This window comes from Astatotilapia calliptera, chromosome 12, assembly GCF_964374335.1.
Source record: "Astatotilapia calliptera chromosome 12, fAstCal68.1, whole genome shotgun sequence".
Classification (NCBI taxonomy): domain Eukaryota; kingdom Metazoa; phylum Chordata; class Actinopteri; order Cichliformes; family Cichlidae; genus Astatotilapia; species Astatotilapia calliptera.
The window spans coordinates 28,518,397-28,541,410 of NC_137433.1; the positions used below are offsets into that span (position 1 = coordinate 28,518,397).

General features: G+C 38.2%; 1 protein-coding gene across 8 annotated transcripts in view; it reads left to right on the forward strand.

The window, feature by feature from the left end:
* Positions 1 to 517: 517 nt before the first annotated feature.
* Positions 518 to 23,014, forward strand: part of slc23a2 (solute carrier family 23 member 2) — a 37,852-nt gene continuing 15,355 nt past the window's right edge. The window contains exons 1-4 of one of the 8 annotated variants that reach the window (XM_026186066.2): positions 518 to 822; positions 16,280 to 16,328; positions 18,957 to 19,171; positions 21,694 to 21,792. In XM_026186066.2, coding sequence (XP_026041851.1) covers positions 16,280 to 16,328; positions 18,957 to 19,171; positions 21,694 to 21,792 — 363 coding nt within the window. In that variant the 5' untranslated portion in view covers positions 518 to 822. Of the gene's footprint in view, positions 823 to 16,279; positions 16,329 to 16,513; positions 16,534 to 18,956; positions 19,172 to 21,693; positions 21,793 to 23,014 lie in introns of those variants that run through there. The other 7 variants (XM_080308815.1, XM_026186065.2, XM_026186068.2 and 4 more) reach the window with 7 other exon arrangements.

Sequence of the window (23,014 nt, forward strand, 5' to 3'; positions counted from 1 at the left end):
GTGTGTGTTTGTGGGGGGGGGGGGTGTTATGGTTTAGGGCCCGGAAGGCTTGGGGATACAAGCTCCTCTTGAGTCTCTCTGTCCTAGCCCGGATGATTTCAGAAGTTGGAACAGTTTGTTGCCAGGATGGGACGGGTCCTTCAGTATCTGCGCTGCTCTAGTCCGGCATCTCCTGGTGTAGGTGTCCTGAAGTGGAGGGAGAGCAATCCTGTAGCAGTGCTCTGCTGTACGGATCACTCTCTGAAGAGCGTTTTGGTCCTTAACACAGCTGTTCCCAAGGATGTGATGTTCTGTGTGAGGATGTTCTCCACAGAACCCTAAATACACAATACAAGCCCAGAGCCCCGAAAGCTCGTTTTAATTGTTTAGGAGGCTGCAGAAAACCTACAGCCAGGTTATACAAGCGGGGTTATAATTACAGAACCTGTCCTTGAAGGGGGGGAGTCTGGGCTGCGTCACGTTCTAAGTCGCTTCTGATTGGTTAAGGTGGGGCGAAAGCTTACATAGGCACCCGACGTCACGGGCGATGTGGGCATGCGTCCTGATGAGCGTCATTCCCGTGGCTTTATGAAAGGCGAAATCCGTCCACGCGCAGCTGTTTCGAAACCGAGGGGAAGCAGGTCGTCTAGGAAGAACTGGGTTTAAGGACAGTCTCCCAATCTCTTCGCCGCCGTCCGCTGCGCGCGTGTGAGCCACTTTCCGCCTTCAACTGTCGTCTGCGCGTGACTCCCGCCTCGCACAGCTTCAACAACACAAGCCACGGGGACAAGCCAGCGTTAGCCGAGAAGGGAAGTGGACTCTGTCTACTCTTTTATCAGGTAGGTGAGTGCAAAACGTGCCACGTTATTTTTAATTCCAGTGCCTTGTGAGTGTTAGGCACCCCTGCGTTGGTTTCCCACTCTGTACGCCGTCTCAGTTTAGGGGCTGGAGTTGGCAGAAGATAACCGCTAGCGGTTAGAGGTGTGTGAGCTCCCCTCTCTCTCTCTCTCTCTCTCTCTCCTCAGAGGACTTCGTGGGCCGCCTCGACCGTGGCGATGCTGATGCTGAAAGTGTGACCGTGAAAATAAAGGCCCAGATAGCCAGGGTTCTGTTAGGGTTCCAGTACTAGTCACCTTTCTCCTCTTTAGCTCATATTTTTTTTTACTTATCAGTATGAGGTTTAGGGCAGATGTATCAAGGTTTCTAGATAATGAGGGCTTTATTGTGACTCTTACAACACACAAAACATAATACAGATAGGCTAAGTATGCATGAATAAAAACCCTTAATGAATCAAGCAGCACTAACTGCTACACTAATGCACATTTGGCTTTTAGGATTTACTGGCAATTGATAATGGCAGTGTCCTAGAAACGTGGCTAGGCAGGTGGGTGTATGCTCACAGTACATGTGCATCTATCACATGACCAATAAGTGGCCCAAAAAACCCAACCCAAAAGCCAAATGGGCAGTGCCTGGAGGTGACATGGCTATTTACGATTGCATGAGAATTGCATTATAAAATTTACTTTGTATCAACACCCAGATTCCAGGTAGCAGCTCGACTGCTTTATTTTCCTCTCTGAGTAGTTTAAATTTCAAATGAAACTGCCATTCTCAGAGCAGGGACCTTTGATACAACTGCACCTGCTTACACGGGGCTTTGTTGTGAAAGTAATGCTTTCAGCTTGTGGTTGTCATCATCAGGGTCCTCAGATCAGTCACAATTGTCATGAGAAGTGTCACAGTAATGCAATCCATGAGATATTTTAATCTGTAATATGACTGAGATTTGGCCGTTTTATTCTTTCAAACTGCTGACATTAGTTATAATGCCAGCATTGATGGGGTTGTGGACTGATTTGATATAAATTTCTTCCACAAAACACACAACGCAACTGCTGTTTAAGCAGGGGATTTAGTGCATTTTTTCCATTTACCAAATAAATACCGTGGTGTAACATAGCTGGTTTTCTGTAAGCTTTAAATAAATACTTTTGCCAGACCAAATGGCCAGTAGCACATTTGTGTCCCGTCCACAAATAAACAATTCCTCTAGCCTCATTTCCCCCTCTAAAATTGTGTTTTTGAAAATTCTTACTGCAGTCTGTTAGTGCTTGTAGTACATCCCTGCACCACCCTTACATGCAAGGTATTATCCTATGTCATTTAACCTGTAGTTTCCACAGCACTTGAGTGGACAAGATTTGTGACATTTTTTTCTTCAGCTGTGTTTAGTTTAGTTTTTAGATTTTCTTTTATTTAATTTTGTGTAGCTGTTTTTCTTGGTGATGAATATTCACAGGTAGTATGCATCGACATGGCGGTGACCTGCTTTTGAGCTCAAGATTTTTCTGACCTACTACATGCAAAAGAAAAGGATGCATACGCAAGGAGTGATGTCCTGGGTTAATAGACATGTATGTAATCCCAAATATAAACCCATACAAGTATAATTAAGTAGTTGTTGAACTTAAATTATGAAAAACTGAGAAGTGCAAATACAGCTAAAGAATATTTAAAGGATTTTTCTTAGGAATGTTATCCGGATAGTAGATTAAAATCAGCCATTTTCTTCATAGATAATGGGGGTTTTAAGGAAATTTACTAAAATGATATTTATGACAATATAGAAAAAAATACTAAGTTTTATTGGTGTTTGCAACACAGAATGATGGGCGTTTTCCATCCTTTCCCAGTAATCTACAGTCATCGATGACAGACTACCTAAACTGAAGTCTGGCTTTATCAGAGTGCCAATACCAGCATTATTACAGTGCAATTGTAGTGACACAGCATTATATACGATGATGCAGCTTAAGTCTGGGATGTTTTAACTCGCTGTTTAAAGCCCTGCTTTTCCACCATTTAACTACATCCTTAATTTCCATGCAATGTTTGTTCCTGTCATATTGAGTGCACCTAGCGAGTGCTCCAGTGATGTGCCATTGGTTCGTTTACTTTTGGGTCACACATCACCAGTTGCTAATATCTCCTTGCATGCTGTCATACTTGATTGTACTTGTTGTCTGTGGTGTTTTTGGTTTTCTATATGATTTGTTTTATTTTTCTCCCCCTCAAGAGGTGAAACAGCCAAAGAATTGTGCTTTGTTGGCGGTCTGACCTCTTGTAAACAGGCAAACTACTTCAATACTATTGACAAAGCTCTTGCTCTAAGTGTTTGGGCTTGTCTTGTTTATTTGCGTGGTAGGTAATTTTAACTCATGCATTGGTATAGTATGATATGGCCCAGCCCTAATAATGTTTTCAGTCTTTCAGATGTAACAGATGGCAGTTAATAAACCTTGGGGCAGATGTATGAGCTATTGATCCATAGGTGCTGTGATGTAGAGGGGGGGAGCTCAGTGAGTGCAGCAGTGACTGTCTGAAAGAAAGGGGAAGATACAGATGAAAAGCCATTTGTAACCACAGATTGTTCTGTAAGCTGTTTAGCCAGTCACACTTATTCATATTGGGGACCAAATGAAAGTGGAGCACTTGAAATAGAAAGAAATGTGACAGGCTGTTGGGACCAGGTGTTCCCTTTGAAGCTCTGTCATCCGTTATCCTCAAAAAACCTTAAAGATGGAATGCCTGACTGATAGGCCAAACTGAGGAAAGTGGTAATTCTGGTTGTTTGGCAAGAGCAAAGGTCAGTGGTTGAGATTTAATTGTGGTGGGTCACGATCACGTCAAGGAAACAAAGGAAAGTAAAGATGCTACATAGTGCTGAGGAGGAGGAAAATGGCTAAGAACCAGTCCTGTCAACAGCAAAAGGAAAACAAAGAAAGATGGAAATTGATGGAAAAGATTATTTTAGAGCAGTGGATGAAGTGATGAAATTTTCCTGCCAGTGTTCCCACAAAGCGGCACCCCTCTCTCATCTGTCAGTTATGTTTAAAAAAAATAATAACTAGCTGTCCATGAACAGGTTGTTCATGGACAGCAGTGGTATTACCATTAGTTTATATATCAACTGTGAGTCATGCTAAAAACATTCTGTGTATTTATTCGATGCTACTGTAAAATAAGGTACTTCTCTGACTTCAGTGTGGTTTATTTCCAGTTCGGTTAAGGTTGTACACTAAACTGCAGTCATCCTGGACATTGTTTCCTTTTAATCCGTTAAACCATTTCATCTTGGTCACACTGAAAAGAGCAGTGGCTCACCTAACAGAATGTCGGGGCCAGGACAAGACCCATAGAGGCAAACTGGGTCGCAGATTCTGGCCCTTTTTGGTGTAGGCAGCATGTGACTAAGATTACACTGTAGTGCTGGGTCATGCTGTGCCTTCCTACTGTACTGTGTAAATGTGTCTGCTTGTGTGGTGTTGACTTCTGTTTTATTTATAGCTTTATAACATTGATTTTCTGCTAGAAAAAGAAATAAAAGGAATCTGTTTTATAAAGTTGACAGCTACACATGCAGCCGTCTAAATTCCTGTTTGTTCGTTTGATATAATTGATTAAGGTGTGGTTTAAATGGGTAAAACCAGCATGGCAGCCCATATGACTCTTGCGTAACAAATACTGAAAAACATACCCTGCTGTATTAACCTCTTATGTGAATAATTTATTATGTTTAGCATTAGTGGAGCATTGTTTCTGAGCTGTTGTTTTGTCCTAGGATTGTTTTGAAATTGCAACGTCCATACATTTCCCTCACAGAGGAATTTGTTTGTGTATGTCTGCCTACCCTTACAGCTGTTGATTATGATTATTTGCACTGTTTTACCCTTTTCTTCTGGGTCACATCTGGCTTGATGTAATGAGTTGTAAAATTAAAATGAGGATTCTATGGATTCCCCCCCCCCCCCCCAAGAAAAAAGATTTTTCTCTAAGGGGGAGGAGGGATGTGTGGATGGAAGTGCCCACTGAAGCCATTTATTGATTTATTGGTGATTGTGTATAAGTGGTTTTTCCTTAGATGCTAGTGTTTGTGTAGTGAAGACCAATTCCTTTAAAATATATCCTAAATATTAAAATGATTGATCTGAGTGAATTTATGTAAAATTGTTTACATAAACATTTTAGAACTTGAAACCTGATCCACAGCCTCAGATTATGTTTGTAGAGGTCCTCTCAGATCCATACTGATCCCTTAAAACCAACCTTATTGTGTCTACATTGTACTTCAAATGATGCTAATACTGGAAATTTTTTATAATACTTGCACCCCACCTGAGGACACCCATATGTGTTAAATTACCTTCACAAATGAGATTATGCAATTAGTTGGTTTTGTCTGTTTTTTAGCAGGATGACTCAATGTTATATACCACTTTGCGTGAAGATTTTACTAGAATTGGGGCTTGGTCAGACTGGGAAGTGATTTAAAATAAACATCACTAACCCTTGAAGTCAATCTGGTTCTAAGATTTTTAGTTTTTCCTTCATGTAGGATTCTGTATAGGGATTGATATTTGTCTCTGTCCTTACCTAGACAGTATAAAACACTATTTGAGGTCTGAGAAGTGCCTATAACCTGCATTCTTTTTAATGGCCACCACTGTGTGATACCTATATTCATCTTTTGCACGGTCTTTGTTCCTGACTCAAAAAGCTGGATCAAATGTCAGTGACAATGGGTAGTACTTGCTTGTACTTGTCAGCCATTGCCTGAGAGTAAGGTATCAAATCAGAACAGGAAAAAATTAGTAAGTACTTCTTGTTTAGTGTGGAGAACCTGGGCAATTTGCTTCATATCTTCACAAATGTACGTAAAATTGGAATAAGAAATATTGTGAGACATTTTCCTGGTAATCTCAGGAGAATATCTGTGGATCCGCATATACTTATGAATTGAGGCACCCAGTTCCTACATGATATGGAGGAAGTTTGGCCTTGGTAGAGATATGTAGTTTGAGTGCTTACCTTGATGAGGGATTTTTTTTTTTTTAAATAAATTTTTCAGAATTCATTGTTCCCCATTATCCATCCTTTTTTTGTATTGCATATCTGGGGCCAGGTTTCAGCATATAAGTGGAGGAGGAGTAGCGGCAATACTGAGCCTCGCCAGAATGACTAAACTCCTCACCCTATCTTTGAGAGAGAGGCCAATCACCCTTTGGAGAAAGGGTGCTGCTTGTACCTGTGATCTCATTCTTTACCCAAAGCTCGTAAAAATGGATGAACTTAGGGACATAGAATGACTGGTAACTCGACAGCTTCGCTTTTATGGGCAACTCTCTTTATCACAACACACCGGTGTGGCATCACTGCAGATGCAACCTCAATCCATCTGTCAGCATTTATCATGAACAAGACCGTGAGATTCTCTAAGTCTTCCATTTGGAAAACAACTGGTCTTTGACACAAGGTGAAGGTTGGCACTTCATCCATTTCCCTGAAGCATGGCATCAGACTCAGAGGTGGGTAGGAATTCTTATTCCTGCTACTTCACAATCGTCTGCAGGTCACTCTAGTGTGAGCTGGAGGTCTCCACCTGATAAAGCCAATTTAGCCATATCATCTGAACCAATAAGAGATGAGTCTGAGGACACCAAAGTGGTAGCCTTCTGCAGTCGCTCTGTCAGCCTTTCGGTTCACAATTTTTATGGACAGAATCTTTATGATTATCTGTTAGTACAGCTGAAGCAACATTCAACTAGTTTATCTACAAAATGGCTGTTTTCTCTTAGTATAATGGATTTTGTGCAGGCCCAGCAAAGCAAATTACTTTTATATTCATAACAAACTGTTTTCTGACATTTTATGGAGCATAAGGGTTTTTTTTGTTTTTTTTATGCTGCAGACAGTAATGCTAATTCTACTTTTAGCCTCAGCTCCAAAACAAAATGCTATTAGAAATATAATTGAATAAATTTCAAGATAAAAAATGGATTTATCCACAGTTCATCCAGTTTTTGTCACACTTGTGTTAATCATGTGACATTTCCTCAGGCTGACCAGTTTTGTAACTATTGGAACAGAGCAATAACCCACGTCTTGTGTAAGTTTCATAAAAATTTAATGAGCAGCATGACAAATGATGAATGGACTGCTACCGCCATACTAAAGAGGACCTCTATTTACTGTCTGCTTGCTTAATGGGAGTGGTCCATCTGAGTTCAAGCTTTCCACCAGGTCACGTCATGACCCAATATTATATTTAATTTGATGTCATAGAACCCATATGTTGTTAAATACCCAATGTTCTGCCTTAAATTGGCTAAAATAATTTAATGAATCCTATTGACTTGGTTTTTAGAGGAGTCTGTTCGATGAAAGCTGGTTAAGCATTTTTCTGGTTACCTTAATTGTTCATTGTAAGGCTCTTTTATCGACAGGGACACTCTGCTAGCATCCCTGTCTGCAAGGAGACTTATGGTCTTCATAGCTCCTTTTCAAAAAAGCATCTCTTTATCTCTCTGAGCGCATGTGTTACGTGTCCTCCCGTATTACACCACCACGCATCACGTGGCATGCAAAACTTCCTCTGCAAAATGTGTCTGTGTGCTGGGTGTGTTTTTAAATTTCTGTTAATATTAAAAGGTTAAACTTACCAAAGTGATTAGTAATTCCTAAGAAGTGATTAGGTGTGCAACAGAAAGTGCATCACCGTTTGTAAGTCTGTCATTTTTAGGAGGAACTGATGATTATGAAACTGTACTACTTATGTATTTAGCACTTTTCACAGACATATGTCACAAAGTGCTTCACAAGAAAGGTAATAAAACACAATACAGTCATAAATGCATAATAAAAACCCTGGCCTAATTAAAAGCTTTTTGAAGGTCTCCACCGAGTCCAGACACTGTAGAAATTGAGGAAGTGCATTCCACAGACTGGGTGCAACAGCTTGGAAAGATTGGCCCCCTCGAGTTCTGAAACGAGTGTGGGGGACCACTAAAAGGTTTAGTGACAAGTTACAGCTCTGATGGTTTTAGTCTTAATGGTGAAATTGTAGACAAATTATGTTTAAACTCTAATGAAATAGGTTGTTGAAGACCTGAGATTAGGTTGATTAGATGATCATCATTCTTGTAAATGCTATAACAAATAGAAATTTTAACTCAAACTCAAGCAGCATGAATTTTGACAACATTTCACACAAATGTCTAATAGAGTAAAAGTAATGTAGTGATAACGCTTCATGTGTGGAAGCTGCCAAAATGCTCAGAACAGCAGCGTTGCATCGGTGCAGATTTCAACACACAGTTTGAGTTTTGCCTTTCTCATGATTGTATTTCAGTTGCTTCATTTGCTTATGGCAATAAGACTAGAGAAAATCAGAGGGTTAGTTAATTGCTCTCAGTCAAAATTTCAACACCACAACTTTTAATAAGTTGATGCTTGTTTGTGGATATATTTTTCCTTATTTGTTTCCCTGAGCGTATACTTTTTTTTTTTTTTTTTTTTTTTTTTTTTTTTTTTTTTTTTGGTGCTTTCAATCACAAGACAGATTTTACATTTTATCCTTTTATCAGAAAAAAATGCTCAATTGAGTTTAAGTTTAAAAAACCCCAAACCAAAACAAAAAAAACCTTGGCCAAAAAATCAACTTGGTCAGGGTTGGAAAAAGTTGCTATTTTTATGGCTAATTTTTCTTTGCTGCCAGCGTGATGCATCCCTGCTGAAGAAACTAGATTACGCACGTTAAACATATTCATGTAGGTGCATATTCCTGAGTTGAATATTTTGAATTTGGGCTCAATAAAGCCTGGATTTTACTGTTGGTCCTTTTTTTTTATTTATTTATTTATTTATTTACTTCTATTTTTAGCTCCAACCGTTGCTTTCACAGCTGATGTTCACACGGAAATTTAAAAATATGCTGGCTGCTGATGTGTCAACAGTGTGCTTAGATGTAGACTGTACAGATGGCTGTGCACTTGCATCACTCAGAGGGTTCCCGTTTGCAGGAAGAGTACTACTCTCACATGGAGCATAAAAAAAATATATCTCAAAAGATTAAAAGCACTCTGTGCCCGTCAATTGAGTTGACATCCTCCACGAATTATACGAATTGTGAAAAAGTTCATGTTGTACAAAAGCAGCCCTGTGACAATTTGTGTTTATATTTGATTACAGAATGATTGTAAGCGTTCTTTGGGTTTGGTGCTGTGTCTTTACATACAGCTGAATTTTTTCTCTCCAATATTTATACATTTTGCAGACAATGAAAATGAGTTTGACCTCATTATCCAACCTATGCAGACTGCACCCACCTGCTAATTCATAACCCAGATTTGCACATTTTTAAATGTGTCAGGCCACAGCCAGTTTTTTTTCATCTTTTTTTTTGTTGTTGTTGTAAAGTGTTGTAATGAACTTCAGTTACATTTTCTTTGCGATGACCCACTTTTATTGAAATTGTATAACTTTCTGTAAAAACCCAGGTCATGCATTTTTATTTATTTTTTCAAAGCTGATTATGAAACTGTACAGTTGGCCAAACTAAGGTAATTGGTCCCTACTGTTATGAGCAGGTGAAACTGGTTGTCCTACTGTGAGGTCCAGCAAGACTCTGGCTCAAGTAGACTTAAAGGATTGCATCACCTTTTAAGCAACAAGGGATGCATTTAGTTTTTAATCGCTGCAGGGCTTGGTGGGAAAAATGCCTGAGGCTGTAGGAGGTGGAATGACCTATAAGCAAAGTGTACTGTTACAGTAACAAATCTGTTCATATGCTGCTGGTGGCATGCTGTGTGGGTGTAGGTGATGCTTTGAGAACAGGATGAAAATGCAATTAAATGGGGAACATCTCCTGATCTAAATGTTATTGTCTGTCCTGCTTGTTGGTTTGTTTTTAACTTGTGAATCCAAATTAACCCACTTCCCTTACAATTCTCATGAACAGGGAAATTAGAAACACTTTTTTCCTTTTTTTTTCTCACTTCCTCATCAGCTGAAAGTTTACAGCAACTTGAAATAGTGGTGTTCTCCGTGAGGTTACTATCTGCTTGAATAGAGGAAAAAAGAAGAGGTAATCATATTTTAGACCAGAAAAAACCCACAAAACTACATACAACACACAAAAAGAGCGAGTCATCTATATGACAGGAAGTATCCCAGCAGCCTCTGGGTAACTTGAGGTCTGATGAGGCGAGTGTTAACAGCTGAAGAGCCATGCTGGTGTAGCATGAAATGCCCTGCTCCCCTGTCGCACCAAGAGATAAAAGTAAAAAGGTAAGCTCACTGCGCTTCCTGAACCAGCAAACAGGTCCAGGTTTCAAACGAAACCTGAAATGCTTTTGTTTGAAACACTTACCTTTGTAACACTTACCTTTCATCATGTGTTAATTTTTGTGGTTGTCAGTTGAGGGTTTTTTTTCCAATTTTGTGACTCATCAAACTCTGATCATCAGTCAAACCTGCTTATTAAACGCACTGTTTATGTTGATCAGTTTTGGAGTATTTACAGCCATGTTGTCCTTGTTACTCTACTGTTGAGGGATCTCTGTGTCTACTAAACTCTGGTTAACTTGCTGCCAGTGGAGCAATGTAAACATGTCCTTGCAGTCTCTTTGCAGTCCTCACCCCCTCCCTCATAGTGAAATCAGAACTGTTCACGTGTACCCTGTCATGTAAGGTTTTGCCTGGCACCTCATTGCCTCATGACCACATGCGTGCATATTTTGTAAGTAGTGAATGCTCTAGAACATGTGGTGAACAAAACCAGTAATCAAACCTTTGCTGGAGCATTTTTGCTTTAGAAATGCACTGTAGCAATTAGGGTTAGGCATTTCAAGCAAAAGAATTTGTGCTATACATGGAATTTTAAATGGGACCTATTTGGGTGTTCAGGCATTGGTCTCCAATGCTTGGAAGCTAAATCCATCTTTTTATAAAATTTCAGGTTAAAATAAGAAATTATGATTCACTCAAATTCATAATGTAAAGAAAGAATGGCAGTAGCCTCTGTTCAGCCTCTGTTTATCTATCTTACACACTCGACCAGTCAACAAAAAAGTTAAAAATAAAAAAATGTCTCTTCCAGCGAACATTAAAAAAAAACCTCAGGCATAAAGTTAAGTCTTTTGTGGGATTTGGTGCATCTCGAATGAATGAATGAATGAATGAATGAATTATTCAGAAAGTAGCTATATTAATACTGAAACAAACAAAAGAAGGTAAAATATTCCCTCCAAACAAAGTTTTATAAATTCTTTGACAGGAAAATCCGCATGTTTATCAGGTTTTAGCAGTGTGTGGAGGTGGTTAACAATATTACCAGCGGTGTTGAAGACGCGTTCTGAAGGTGTGCTTGTGGCTGGTATACACAGATATTTCCGTGCCATGTGTGACATCAGTGGGAAACGTTCTTCATGCATTTTCCACAAAGCCAGTGTATCATCTTCTCCATCTACGACCTCCTCGCTGAGGTATCAGTCCATTTCTGTCTGCACCTTCTCCTCCAGTGTGCAATTTGGCAATTAGTTCATCCTTGTTTGGACTTCTTCTGTGTTCTAAATGCTCAAATCAGTCCATGCATGATTATATTGCTCCGGCCATCAAAAAGTCTGCACATTTTCGAATATATCGACTATCGTCGGTTATTGGACTGACGATTGTCGGTTGGAATATTTTTACATATTGCCCAACTTTAATTGTTATTTCCTCCTGCACACTTTTGCCTACTACTACCATCTGCCATGATCTTTTCAACATTGCAGGGCAACTTAGGCAAACAGCACAAATGTAGCTAAGATGGTTCTACATCATAGCCTCTTCAATATAAAACCTGTTGTTGTTTAACAAAATAATAAAGCTACAATGGAGCCTCTACAATCATACAGTTAAGCTCTGCTTGTCAGACCTGTTGATAAGGAAACTAGATTTGTAGCAACACATGACATCTAAAGACTCACGGTCCCCGTGTACTCACTCTTGTACACTCTGCTCCATGCGTCTCATACATATGCAAAGCATGGACAAGACAGGTAAACTTAAGATGGCATTATTCAAGTTGACACGCACTTCCTTTACTGTGTTATAAAAAGATACAAATGCATGTTCATTATAAATTTTATCCGCTGGACAAGTGAGGCACAGTTGTATATACAAATGAAAGTAGTCCCCTGTTCTTTATCTTCATATACATAACTAACTTTAAATAATAAAGCATGAAAATATATATATATATATTTTTTTTTTAATGGAAGGAACTTGTAAGTATCCAGTTCTGATGAGTAGAGGTGAGTTTTTAAGTGTGTAAAAGACCTAAAAACTAAAGCGCTCTGGGTGCTTGAGTAGCAAAGGGCTATACAAGAACCAGTCCATTTACCAAGTCAGAAAGACTTTGAACTTTAACTTCATTTTCTTCACTTTAAAATTTTTTGCAGCTTTATTTTTCCTGGTACCAGATACTTTCACAGCAGCTTAAGTTTGACATGATAATGACATTTTTTTTTTCTTTATTAAGCTTGAGAAACGGTGGAGCTTTGCAGCGTTGTACATGACTGTACATTTTGCATTGTGAAACTTTGGATTCATGATAACATGACAACTACAAAAGACGTTCTTGCGCTTCACATTGCAGGAAGATTACAAAACCAGACAAACAGCATTTACATTTAATAGATCATATTTTTATAGATTAAAGCAAAAAAGAGTTTCTTAAATTTAACTTCCACATTCTCAAATACAGGACTTTTAATTCTATTAATTCCATTTATTCACATTTGTTTTTTCCCAATCCCATTGGGCAATGAATAGTAGTTTCCAGTTACAGTCCTTATTATGTCTGCTGGCTGTCTTACAGTTGTGGAAATTTTTTCTACTGTGCACCTCCTGTGGTTTTGTTTTCTCTGATTCTGATAGCTTCCTCCAGTATGTAATGCATTTTAAAAACAAAACCTACTGAAGTAGTTACAAGATGTTAAGTAACAAGACTCTGACAACAAAATGCAGATGGGAATATGCGATCATTGCTTGTTTTTCTTTTCTTTTTTTTAATAGTTTTTCAGAGAAGGCTTCTTTAGCTTCATTGTTTCATTAGGAGAAAATACGATCAGCTTTGAGGAGATATAAGTCTTGTTTTCATTAGCACCTCCCCAGACATGGATTAGAATACACAAAAAAATAACAGAAGTACAGTGCTACTGTTGTCCTTCAACCCACCAGTGCTCACGGAAGGAAATGACAATAAAAAGTAAAAGACTGGCCGATATTGCGTAATAGGATCACAGGAAAAAAATAAAAGGTGTCTCCTTTAATGAGCTAGAGAGTTTACATTGGTACATTTTTTTTTTTTTTTTTTTAATTTAATTTTTAAATTTTTTTTTTATGCTGGGGGAAAGTGGATTGCGGTGAACTTGAAATCTTGTTTCCTTCTAAATGGTTGTTTCAAAGACAGGAACAAGTCTGCAACCACTTGCAGGAGAATTCACATTAGGCAAGTTCATATAAACTACTTTCAGAGTCAGATTTAAAAAAAAAAAAAAAATCCCTAAATAGTAATTGTTGCAGGACTGCAATTTAAGTGCCAAATAACACAGGTAAGCAATCGGCTCGTTGCAAATGAGCTGCACTCAACAGCACAGACTGACTCAGATTGACTGGACCGTGTTGGAAATCTGTATACATTTTTTTTTTTTTTAAATTGGATGAATATTATTTGAAAACCTTTGCCAGTCTGTAATAGTTCAATTAAAGTCTTATGTTTGTTTTTTTGTGTTTCAAACATCTGAAGTCATGCTTTTCTATGAAGTTTATTCAGTTGGTATTTTTAGGAAAAGGGGTTGCTACTTTAAACTGTAATTGTAAAAGCAGCAGTTTTAAGCATTAGTTTAGTGCTTGCTGCTGAACTAAAGACTGAACTGAACTATGCAGTCCTGCAGCAGGCATAATGTCGTCTAGACTTTGAGCCCCAGATTAACATCTGGAGGGGATGGTCCTCATACACATGTGCATGCTGTCACATAAATTGGAGATGAAAGCGCCAACACAAACATCTGGTGTGGAAACGAACAACATGGCACAGGCCTGCAGTGGATCTGCAGATCGAGTTACCATGGTTATAGATCCTTCAAATGTCCAGCAGCTTGTGTATTTTGGGATGATTTAAAATAACCACAACAGTTGTCTTTGTTCCCTCTTGTCTCACTCTTTCTTTGCTGCTTTCCCATCTCTCTAATATCGTCTCTCTTACAAACATGAATACTTTCCCTGTTTTTGTCCTGTTATGTTTGCTTTTACGTAATGTGACATTTCATGATTATAAAACTGCAGATTTTGATTTTGTTGTGTAATGGCATATACTCAGTTTCAGTTCTCTCCTCTCTCGCTCCAGTTCCCCATGTTTTTGTGGTGAGGGTGGGATGAGGGAACGACACAGATTTCCGATCATCACCGGCAGACAGGCTACTGGGATACTTTCTATTCTATTCCACATCTCAGAGATGATTCACAGCACTGAGAGAGTCATAGGCTAGGCAGCACTGAGCTTAATTAAGTGCCATCATTTCTTGTGTTGTATGTAGTATTCATTGCTTAGATTAATAACTCATCATGTGACAATATTAAGGGACAGTGGTTTAGTATGATGTTCTTATTTTTGTAGTTATGGCAGGGATTTCTGTGATAACACTGAGCTAATATTTTGCATAGAGGAAATTTGTCTTGCCCACAGATTTTAAACAGAGCCAAACAAAATCACTAGTAGCTTTTAGTAAAATGATTTAATGGAACACTTTGCTTATCACATGGCAGGAAAATGCACAGATATGAGAATCACTGCCTTATTGATTATGCTTACTTGAGTAGTCTCCCCTTGGAAGGCTGATGCTGATACAGGAAAAACACTCTTCATTAGACATATGTTCTGTTTTGAGCCAATGAGTATTCTAGCCCATTTTTCAAAAAATCTCTGTAAACTTTAGGTATGATTATGTGGGGAAAATCCCGTTAGCTTGTCAGTTTCTGAAATATTAAGATCAGCCTGTCTGGCACGAACAAGCGTGCAACGTCCAAAACCACTTATGCAACTCACCATTGTGATGTTCATTCTAAACTTCAGCAAGTCGTCTTGACGACGTGTACATGCCTAAATGCAATGAGTTGCTGTAATGTGATTGGTGGATTAGATATTTGATAACAAACAGTTGAACAGGTTTACCTAACAAAATGTTGATAAATAATTGAGTGTAAGTGTCTAGTGAAGATTTAAACTTGGTAATAATTAGCAAGAGAAAAAATAAAGGCAGAGCTGCAGGGTAAAGAGTGTTAAAGGAGCTGAATGAATTGCTTTTGCGAAGTTTATTGTTGAGCCTTCCTGTCATGTTAAGTCACAGCCTAAAGTAGAGGTAAAAATTAAGAAGCAAATGATCGAATCCATCATCATATGCCTCAAAGATTGGCAGTGATAAAAGGAACTGATAATGGTGACAAATGGTTGTATGATGCAAAACAATTACTTCAAGCTCCTGATGGGAACACTTGACTCACATGTAAGATTTATTTATTTTTATTTCTCTCCTGTAGTGTTTCTATTCTGTGCTCACTCGTATAAAACTGTTTTATTCACAATGGAAACCTTTCTTTGTTTTCACAGGAATAAGGTAATTAATAGATAATTAGACTTATAAGCGGAGTTAAAAATGGCCTCAGTATCAGAAACAAATTGATATCCATCCATAATTTCAAGTGCGATTCAAGTGTTTAAGTAGAAGGCCTCCACAATAACAAATGCCCACCATTAATGAAATCTAAGCCCTTGGTTAAAAATTGATGACTCTGAAATGAAAATCAACATGCCAAGAAGAATGAGGAGTGCTGCCACATTTGGTGATATTGTCTTTCAGTTATTACCTATAAGAATAACAGAATTACTTGCCTTATTGTCTCTGTACGACTTAGATCTTTTTGAGTCATTTAGCAGAGGCGATAGAGATTTTTGTTCTACAATTTAAATTACAATCTGGTCCTAACTCTTTAAAACTTGTCTGACTAGTTTGAGATGGCTTTTACATGCAATTATGAGTGTGCTTAAAGTGTCTTTAAAGTTCAGCTGGGCCCTCACTTTTCTCATAAGACCAATTTAAGGTGCTTAAGACATGCACTTGTTGAAGAGCCAGAAGGCTTGCAATACTCTACAGCTCTTGCCGCCTTCCTGAAACCATGTTTCAGCTGAGAGTCTGAATTACAATCGGCACATCAGTCACACGGTAATAACTCTTGCTTGTGATTAAATGCTATCTGTCAAATTAACTTATGTCTCACCTCCCTCCTCCTCCTTATCCTTGACCCTTTTGTGTCTCTCTGTGCTTCCTCCCCCTCTTCTCCCCCCCCCCCCCTCCCCTCACGTCCTCTCTTATACTGCCTCCTCCTTTCCCCTTCTCTTGCTCCTTCCACACAGATGCTCCCAACCGCCCAGCTTGGCAGGAGTGATGGGATGTGTCATCTAGGTATTACAACTATCCCAACATCTTACACTGCAAGCAGGAATATGACTGGGTGGGAGAGGATATTTTGGGAGGGCTTTAGGTTGAAAATGTCAAAAACTGAAAAATGCAACAAAATCCAACACAGACGATGAGCCGCAACAAAAATGGGATTCGCAAGCAACGTGGACAGCTGCTGACATTTGATAACAGTTTAAAGATTAAAAATGTAAGCATGTAGTTTTTCGTAGAGCAAATGGTTGGAAAACTATATCTGGCTTCAGTAAACTGAGACCAGTATCACAATATGAGTGTCTGCATCTTTCCGTACCATGATACTCCTGCAGAGCTGTTAAAACGTATTAGAATTCCAGATCATTCAGTAACGAGCAAACGGGAAATGCATCAAAATAATTGTTTTAGTTCATACTCCAGTCAAGATCTAGTGATCAGAAATGATTTAACTTTAAAAAAATAATGTGGTACTTGATATTAAAATGTCTTTGAAAATCTTAACATATGCAAAATACAAATTTGAGGTTTTCTTTTCCGAGTGTAGCCATTTAGAAATATACAAAAGGCAGTCACCAGGATGCTCATGCCAGTAGTACTGTCTTCTAGATAGCGATGAGATGGAAAAGTACAAGTTCAATGAAAATTTGCTTTCCAGCCATCATTTTTGAGACCAAAGTGGTACTGAAGAGTCTATTAAACATATTTTGTGTAGAAAGTGGGGATAAAGGCCGTGGAAAAGGATGAAAGGTCTAGTCAAACATTCTTGATTAAGCGACACGTATACCTTAGCTTGTGACAGATGTCAGCGAGGACTGGTTTCTTTAAAAGTGCAGTTAGAGGGATCAACCAAGCCATAAAAAAAAACCTTTGGTTTCTAGTAATTATAGCATGTCTCTCCTCCTTAACAGTGACAAATACAGCTGCAGTCATGCAATATCACTTCACTGAAGTTTAAAAAGCTGTAACAAACTACAAAAATAACAACTGGTGACATAAACCACACTTACAAAAAGTGCTGGTGGGTATATTTTCTTTCCTGTGTGGAGATCTTCACTTCCTGCATTGGCAATCATTTATCAGAGTATTTATCAGATGTATACAGCAGTTTTCACTCAGTGAGAATTTGTCCGTGTGCTCATTAATACAGCTGTCCTAATGAACGTCACTATTATTATTTTTGTTCAGTTATTTAGACGTGTAAATATGCATCTGGAGTTTGTTTCTAGTTTATCACATTGGAAACCTATGCTTACATCTGTGTACATCTGGGACATTTATGTAATTTCTATATGTTTGCGTGCGTTATTGTCACAACAAGACAGTTCATGCATATTAATTAAAATTCTACACAGGCAGGAGCACCACACCAGGGACATGTGAATACATGAACACCTGGCTTTTGGATGATAGGTCACATGTAAAATACTCGCAGCATTTTATCCTCTAGGGATGTGTCAGTTGACCACAAAAGGCACAGTTTAAATTTGTAAACCAGTTTAGGCATAAACAAAAAGAGATCAAAACAGAAATGACATTGATTTAAAAAAAATAGTACGTCTTATGCACCATGCCTGCTAAAACTCCTTCTCTTTCTGCCTCCTGCATCATCGCACAGTGATCTTTGTTCCTGTTGTTATCAAATACTATTTTTCTTTTAATGGGCTCTCCTCTTTGTGCCTTTTTTTGTTTGTCAAAGACCTGTTTGCAGCATGGATTACTGATTGACATGTATCCCTTGTTAGTTCACAAGTTATCTGGTTATTGATAATTTGTGCAGGCTGTTTTGATTAAGGCAGATTAAGATGACCGTTTTCTTAATATAGTGAAAAATGATCTGTATAATGACCAGAGCGGTGTTTCTTGGGTTGTTTTTGTTTGACTAACAAAACATTAAGGTATTATATAATCAAGACTTGGTTAACTTTTCACATATGAATGTAAAAGCAAGCAAAAAAAACAAAACAAAGTGAATTGTAGGAAAAAAATATTCTGTCAACTAGACAGAAAACCAATCACACTGATAAACTTTCTGTTAGATCCACAAAGTTCAAAAGGAGTAATATTTGTGTCTTCTGGATTTTTAAAAAGTAGCTTTGGACCTGGAATTACTTTCAAAATCCATAAATGTAGTAGTGGCATAAAGTTGCATGTGAACAGTTACATGCTGATTTCTAGACCTGTGAGTAGTTTTCACCTCCCAAATCTTCTGTGAACTCTCTATCAGGATGTAAACAGATTATATAGCTCCAATAAGCGGATCTTACTTAATTAGAACTATGTCATAATTATTTCTTGTGCTTTTACAAAACTTCTTAACTTTGTCTTGGTTCTTCAAAAGACACCAGGTATCAATAATGCAGATCTTGAAGTGAAAAAGCAATATCTTAGCTAGTTAAATATGTATTGAACAATGGCTCATGATCCCTTAATGAACAGTTCAATTTAATTGTGTTTATGCTGTTGCTTTATTATTGTGAATCACACTAAGAATAAAAAAAAACAAAGTCTGAGAATTTAATATATTCCACCAGAAATTTTGACCCATCATCCCCTGCAGTGCCCTGATTTTATCACAGGAATGTTGCCCTTGTAAATAAATCAAATATTAATCCCTCCTTATCTGTCTCATTTTCTAAGCAGAAGAGGCACTCCTAGACGATGTAATCACCCTGAAGGATTCATCTGAAACCACACCACAACAAGACCAAGGAGTAACAGAGAACGAGAAAGAAGACGAAGACACAAGCATGGGCGTGGGGAAGAACACCACCTCCAAATCGATGGACAGCAGCAGTGAAGCAGGAAAATATGAAGAGGAGTGCAAACATGGGGCAAATTTCTACCCAATTCCGGTACATACAACCATAAATAAAATGTTCCCACAGAGACCACAGCCACACCTAAAGCATGCTTGTATAATGAAGACAAAGACAGGGGTTTGCACATAGTTGGGATTGTCCTACATCTCCTCACATTACTCTTTTCTGACTCACGCAATCATATTTGGCATTGCTTTTTGCCTGGAATGTGTTGGAGCAGACAGTCGCACACGAACCTCTTACTTCATGGTCACTTAATGCATGCTGCAGCCAATACTTTTTCCATCCGTTTCCTCTGTTTGTCCTCTTGGCACCAGGCCGCTGCCTTATGTAGGTCAGTGGGCAAAATCACAACAGAGACATTTATCAAATCTGATTTCCTCCACACAAATATGCTTGTTAATTCTTATAGCTCCATTAAATTAAAACATAGCATGTTTTAAGAGATTCTTTTTCATACGTGTTTTACTTCTTGCAGGAGATTTGCCCATGTTCTGTGCTGACAAGAGAAGCTATTATGCTCCTTTTAAGTTTATATTTTTGGTCTACTAGAATTGCGTTGCATGATTCAAAGATTAAAATAATTCTTATTTATCTTACACTCTATCTTACTGAAGCCCTTAATAAAAGCCATTTGGGATTCTTTAACACTAAGCCAACTGATAGACTGCCCCTTACAATTAGGAGAGTGTGGACTGTTGTGCTCAGTCAGGTCTGTGCAGCAGAGATAACCATCTTCCAGATATCTGCAGTTGCTAATCCTGCACAGCCAAGAGAACGAAACGGTCGAAATCAGAGCGTTTAGAATAGTATGAAGTATGAACTTTTGCCTTGAGATGAATACTTGCACATACACTGTCTTTTAGACCCTGTTTCTTCTAGACTACTTAAAGAACACCTACCGTTAATTAATGCTTCATCTTAAATATGACCAACTTTTATTAGTGAAAATTACAAATGATTTTCTTATGGCCACTTCTCACAGTAAGGTTTATTATAGAGTTACCACCTGTATCTGGTTTTGGACCAGGGTAGATCCTCGACATGCGCAGGGATCAGGTCATGAGGTCTGGGGACTGGCCAAGATCCCCTTGAGGCGTCTTAAGACTGGAGAGGAGAGAGACATTTGGACTACCTATATGTTAGCATGTTGGTCCCATAACAAGGCCCCAGGTAACAGAAGGACTGACTATTTATAATTATCATCATCTTTATTTATAAAGCACTTTAAAACAACCACAGCTGATGTAAAGTGCTGTACATTGGAACTAAATCATAAAATTACATAAGATATAAATATAAGTAAAATAATTTGTAACTTGTAAGAAACCCCATGTGCTCTCCATTATTTGCACAGCTTTGCAGATTAAGTTTCACATACAGCACGAGTTAAAAATGAACCCAGCCTGTCCTACATGCAATATAAAATGACTGTTTACAGTTAACAATATCCATATTGTTTCCATACAGTCTAAAAGTGTTCACATTGAATAAGGTACTTTTCATTTTAGAAAAAGTCTTAGTTGTATTAGCAGAATCTTTTTTCCCCTAAAGCAACTCTAATTTGGCACTTCTCCAGAATATTTCCATATAATGAAAAAATTAAAAACAAAAACAAAACAAAAAACACACAAAAAAGAACCTGAAATTTCCTTCAGGAACTGGTGAAGATTTAAATAGTGCTAGCAAACATCCTTTCATGTCCTAAAAGAGGGGGGAAAACATGAAATTAATTTTCATGTGGCTTCTTAATACCCTTAAATGTTTAAATAATCAGGTGACACAGGTTAAGCAAGGTATAAACTACGATAAATCCTCCCATAGAGCTTTGAGGGTGACCATGGAGCCAGCTGGTTTCCTGTTAGAAACTTAGATAAGCTTTGTTCCCTCTTTAAAAGAATTTTCTCTGGAGGCATTTACTGAAGCTGTTCAGTGGAACACAAAGGGAAATAAAACATGAGCCTGACATTTTGTGTGCATTTAATTGTCCTGGTGATCTGACATGTTTCCCTGATAACCTTCAATATCCACTCCACCGCTCAGAGTTTAATCTGGAGGCCTATGCATGCCATATGTTTGCATGTGAGGACTGTAGAGTAAAAACTCTGGGTTTGGTGGGCACATTTGCATACACTCCTGACTATGCAAACTACTGCTTTCTCTCCTCCTCGTTGCTGATTGTTCTTAACCTAAATGCTGTGACAAATGCAGCAAAGCCGCACTCTCGTACATAAACCTCAAATGCATATTCAATTATTGAAATTTGTTTGAATGGTTACAAGTTTGCATACTGTAGGAAGCACATGTCCATGTCCAGGGGACATAAGTGCATCCGGCCTTCTACACTGCGTAACATATAGACTGGCGCACACACACAAATATTGACATTGCTTCAGCTTGCATGTTGGCACGCTGACAAAACCTACATTGAAAGCGAAAGGTATGAGCATTGCGCCAAACCTGCTTTTGAGAAACTGTGATTTTTGTTTTTTCCTGCATGCTCTGGCAAATTGGGATAGTAAAATGTTGACGTGAAACTCTTTGTATTTGTTTAGGTGGTGGTAAATGGAGTCAGCGGCGCCAGTGGTGACCAGGACACTGAGAACACAGAGCTGATGGCCATCTACACTAAAGATAATCAAGGAGGCGAAAAGGTAACTTAGGAGTAAAAACCGTCAAAGTGAATTCCTCATGAGTTTTTGTAGTCATCTTAAAGGATGTTTTTGAAAGAGCCAATTCACTATTTTGGCACAATGACTCATAAAGTGCTTTTGTTGACTCTGTGGGGGTTTTTTTTTTGTTTGTTTTTTGTTAGCAGCGCTCAGCAAAACAATTTCAGTGATTTCCTTTTTTTCCCCCCAACTCATCTTTCACCTACATACTTGAGATTGTTATCAAAGACTGATTTATTAATAATAAAGCAAACAGCCCTCAATGCTCCACTGGTCTAAAGACCTAGTGATGTCTCTGTGATGTGTAGCAAAGTTTGCTTTGTTTCTTTAAAAATCACATCCAGTAAGTTTTAATAGATGCTTTTCACCTTTTGTTTTGAGACAACAAAAATAAGTAAGCAAAGTTTTTATCTATTCTAAAAATGCTGACCTTAAATGTTATTGAAAAGGGGTATGCAAATCTTAAAGAAGTTTTTATTTCTCTAAAATGTTCTTCCCATAAAAGGCTGAATTTGCACTGATGCCGTAGCTACAGGATGTAGATCAGGGAATGTATACCCATGTCTTACATTGTTTATAAAAACAAGCCAAAGTGAGCTATGACCTCCATTTTTTTTAACAGTAAGTGGCAATCATGAAGCTTAAAACCTGTAATTATGATAAGTATCCATTCATGGGTTTTCCCTGAAAACAAAAGCCATATCATTATAAGTAAAACCCTTTCATGTGATTCACTATTTATAGTATAAACTTCTGCTGTAAACATGCTGTTGTTTTCAATTCTAATCTCCAAAGTAGAAGTTAGAAAAATTATGTTTTGTTGTTCTGTTTTCCTGGTTTATTTTTGTTTACATAAAAACTTTAACCTCATTGTAGTACAGAAAGATGCTGATGAGATATTTAGTAGAAAAGACCAACTCATCAGAATGACTCCTTATCTTCCTCTGTGGTTCTCTGCTCTCAATGTCACCATGACACTGCACTTTTCTGTAAGACAGAAATTTACCTCTGGTATTTTTCCATTCATAAAATTCCACAGATCGGCTCAGACATGTTCCACTGACGTAACATTATTTTCCAGTACATGTCATATAGCATGCATGTAAAGAGAAGTGTAGATTAACAGGATACAGTTTCTTTGTGTTTCATTGTCTGTGTAGAGCTCTGTCTGAGACATTTAACAAAACTCTCCTCAGATCTGCTC